Consider the following 4,235-nt stretch of genomic DNA (forward strand, 5'->3'; position numbering starts at 1 on the left):
ATTTCACAACCTGAAGCTGAAGTAGATAATGATTTACTGGTTAGTATAGTCATCTTTTTCTATAAGAATTTGCTCTTCAGCTGTCCAATGATTGTCCATTTGACAATGGGTTTATTTTAGCTTGGGACTGGGGTTTCTGAGATGGAAAGATATATCGTGTTTAAATGTGACAATAATTTTGAGAACCTGTGTGTTTGTCACTGTGCCAGTGACAGTGGATGGAGTTAAAACATATTTTGTTAATCCTGTTATCATACCAGAATTTTCCCCATCACACTTGCCACATCTCCATGAATATATAAATGTTGTATTGTTGTAACACAGGATGAAGATCGTGCTAGTTATGATGATATTTCTAGTGAAGATGATATGATAGCTGCTGAAGTTGATGAATTACAGGTAACATGCATTCTGGTCTGAAACATGCCGATCTTTGACATCAATAGCATTAACTCGTAAAGATTGTTAATCTGACAAGATTTTCTTCAAAACTAATGTCATACATCTATACCTAAAGCAGGTATGAAAATGTTACAGCTGAATTGTGGAGGTCAACCAAAGTGAAAGCTTGAGTTTTATCAAGATTTTAACTATCATTAAATGCCATTATCTTGTGAAAGTCTTATTCCATGTTCTATTATTTATAGGGTATTGAACTCTATGATATAAGTGAAGATCCATGGAATTTTATAACTTCCAGTTTTAATCCTTTACAAAGTGAACTTATTCCTCTTGAGGTAAGTATCTTTCTTTTTTCTTTCTTTAAATAAGTTTAATTTTGTTTTATAGAAGCAAATTATGTTATTTCAATGTTTAAAAATCTTACACTATTTAATTTCAGTGTAATGAAATTCCTAATGTTTTTTATGAAATTCTTGTTTCATTTCAGTGTTATGAAATGCTTACTTTTCATTCAGTATGAAAAAGAACATGATATCAGTGTTTATAAAATTACTTGTATTCAGTGTAATGATATTCCTTAATTTCAGTGTTATAAAATTACTTGATTTCAGTGTTATGAAATTCCTTAATTTCAGTGTTATAATATTACTTGATTTCAGTGTAATGAAATTCCTTGATTTCAGTGTTATAAAATTACTTATTCTCAGTGATATGTTATTCCTACTTATTTCAGTAATATGAATTTCCTCCTTCATTTAAGCACTATACAAATTCTTCTTTATTTTAGTGTTATGAAAGCCCAGCTTTATGTAAGTTTGAAGTGGAGAAGAAGGCTAGTGATATACTAGATATCAGTGACAGACCAACAGAAGCTGAAAGTATATTAGACCTAATAAAGCAATTTGCAGATGCGCCACATCACGACAAGTAAGATTTCTCTGATTTTTTATGAAGGATATCTTAAAATAAAAGGTTCTCATTGCCATTTGGATAGCAAGTAGTATTTTTATTTATTAGTTGAATTATTTGATTTTAAAAAGATAGATAGTGAGTTATATTTAAATCTGCTCGTTTTGATGATTTTATTAAATAACAATACTTTTTAAAGCTACTCTTTAATGATTTGATTAAAGAACATTGCTCAGTAATTAGACCTTATAATAGTAGAAAATTGATAGTGAGTTGTATTTAAAACTACTCTGTTTAATGATTTGATTAAAGAACACTACTCAGTAATCAAACAGTAATAAAACTCTAATATATAGTACAAAATTAATAGTGAGTTGTATTTAAAACTACTCAGTTTAAGATTAGATTTAAGAACACTGCTCAGTAATCAGACCTCATAATAGTAGAAAATTGATAGTGAGTAGTATTTAAAACTACTCAGTTTAATGATTTGATTAAAGAATACTACTCAGTAATCAAACAGTAATAAAACTCTGATAATTACAGTAGAAAATTGATAATGAGTTGTATTTAAAACTACTCAGTTTATGATTAGATTAAAGAACACTACTCAGTAATCAGACCTTATAATAATAGAAAATTGATAGTGAGTTGTATTTAATGAACACTACTCAGTAATCAAATTGAAAAATATAATAGTAGAAAATTGATAATGAGTTGTATTTAAAACTACTTAGTTTAATGATTTGATTAAAGAACACTACTCAGTAATCAGACCTAATAATAGTAGCAAATTGATAGTAAGTGGTATATTTAAAACTACTCAGTTTTGATTGAAGAACAATACTCCGTAATCAAATCTTATAATAGTATAAATTTGATAGTGAGTTATATTTAATGAACACTACTCAGTAATCAAATTGATTAATAATGAAAAAAAATTGATAGTGAGTTGCATTTAAGCATTAATGAAATGATGATAATGAAATGATGATAATGAAATGATGAACGTTATAACTCATTTCATTTTCAAATAATTTTTATTAAATTTTTGCTACAACTGCAATATTTAGAACAACTCCTGTGATCCAAAGAACACGTATTTAAAATTCTATAGCCTATTTGTTACAGAATAAACTGATTAATTCCTCATTTTATTTGTAGATGGGTAGAAAGTATGGAATCTCTACCAACACTGTTTGATAATGGTTTAACTTATCTTATTATAAAAGAAGATAATACAGGTAAGCTTAGTTTAAAATGTGCTAAGGGTCATTTATGATGGCAAGCTTTCCAGTAAAACACATGTTACATCATTTGGTTTTATTTGTTATTGCATTGTGAGAAACTCTGAGCAACATGTTTCAGGTTTTGTTCTCTGATTATTTATGAAAATAAAGAAAATACATTTGATTTGCAGCTGTAGTAGAAAAGATTATAGAATGGACTATGGAGGGAGTTGATTTAGATAAGGCAATGAAACAACCAGAATCAGCTTTTAAAGTTCGACATTTAAAGATGGGCATTAAACTAACTGGTGCTTTAACCTCATTTAGTCCTGATTTTGCTAAGAAACTAATAGTAAGTAATATTTTCTTAATATATTCCAATAACATTTACTTTGACTGGCTTTGATCCTGAAAATGTCAAGGGATAATTATGTAAAATTTTCCATTAATAAGGTTTTATTTCTTTAGATTAAATTTTGTTTATGTTTCGTTGTTATATTACGCCCTGATTTGAATGGAGGTTCTTGAACATTTGTTTTGTTATTTTTATAGCTAAAAGATATCCAACATAAGCTAATAAACCTATTTGTCAGTCCTTATATGGCATTTAGTGTAAAATTGCTGATAGTACAAGCATTAGATAAAACTGTCCGGTTTATTGATGGATTAAATTGGTTTCTCGGGACTCATACTAATCAAATACCAAATAAACAAACTTGTTATCAACGTGTACTGGAAATCATGATGGGAAAACAGGTAAATTAATTTTCTCGTAATTTTTTTTATAAAGAATCTGAAAGTCTTTTAAAAGGATAGTAAAGAGGTTTTCTAAATGCTTATATCACATAAGACCTTTGGATTAGTGACGTCATAAAACACTTAGTTTTAGTGGAATTGCAGGAACCTCAGAATGGTGCAAATTAATGCTATCAGTATCCCCGATACATATATAAAATTTAGAAAACCTCTCTATAATCCCTGTTGTACTGATCTCTATGAAACAGCTATACATTAAGCATCAATATTGCTTTACCAGCCATAAGGACTAGGTCTTCAACATTTGTATATGAAGTTAACTTTTGTTGCATCTTGAATGCCAAGATAAAACTTGACATCCTAGCACTGTGTGTAAGAAATATCATACCAAATATTTGGAATAATCAGCCCTTGATGAAAAGAGTAATATATTTGTTGGGCTTTACTTATAATCTTCATGTGTCAGCTCTATACCAGCTCTATTCCAGCTCTATACCAGCTCTATTACAGCTCTATACCAGCTCTTATACCAGCTCTATTCCAGCTCTATTCCAGCTCTATGATATATTGTTTTCATTGTAGTTGGTTAGAACAACAGTAGCACTATCCTGTTTTCTTAAGAAAATTCATGTTTTTGAAGTTCTAAAGAATTTTTCAAGAACCGTAACAAAGTGAGTACCAATATGTCTTTAAAATAATTTGATGACACAGTTTCCAGTGTATGGAAATTTACTAAGAAGAAAAAAAATAAATGGTGCCAGACAGCTAAAAATTAGATTCCATCTGCTAACAAAGATGTCTTTGTTAACAAAACATTTTTAATGATTATTCAATATACCAAATTTTATTCTATCTTTCAGTATCGTCAACAGTTCATCAACTAATGAAGATAGTGAATCGGTACCGAAGTCTGATGGAACAGATATAGAAATGGAACAA

At 28.9% G+C, this 4,235-nt stretch overlaps 1 protein-coding gene across 1 annotated transcript in view; it reads left to right on the forward strand.

The window, feature by feature from the left end:
• Positions 1-324: 324 nt before the first annotated feature.
• The window catches only part of LOTGIDRAFT_176425 (hypothetical protein), a gene marked incomplete at both ends in the record, with an annotated part of 9,089 nt that continues 5,178 nt past the window's right edge, over positions 325-4,235 (forward strand). Inside the window, 8 exons of the mRNA XM_009048842.1 lie at positions 325-399; positions 648-737; positions 1,190-1,329; positions 2,476-2,555; positions 2,732-2,892; positions 3,093-3,296; positions 3,879-3,967; positions 4,157-4,188. Coding sequence (XP_009047090.1) covers positions 325-399; positions 648-737; positions 1,190-1,329; positions 2,476-2,555; positions 2,732-2,892; positions 3,093-3,296; positions 3,879-3,967; positions 4,157-4,188 — 871 coding nt within the window. The remainder of the gene's footprint in view (positions 400-647; positions 738-1,189; positions 1,330-2,475; positions 2,556-2,731; positions 2,893-3,092; positions 3,297-3,878; positions 3,968-4,156; positions 4,189-4,235) is intronic.

Source organism: Lottia gigantea (genome assembly GCF_000327385.1).
Source record: "Lottia gigantea unplaced genomic scaffold LOTGIsca_1291, whole genome shotgun sequence".
Classification (NCBI taxonomy): Eukaryota; Metazoa; Mollusca; class Gastropoda; family Lottiidae; genus Lottia; species Lottia gigantea.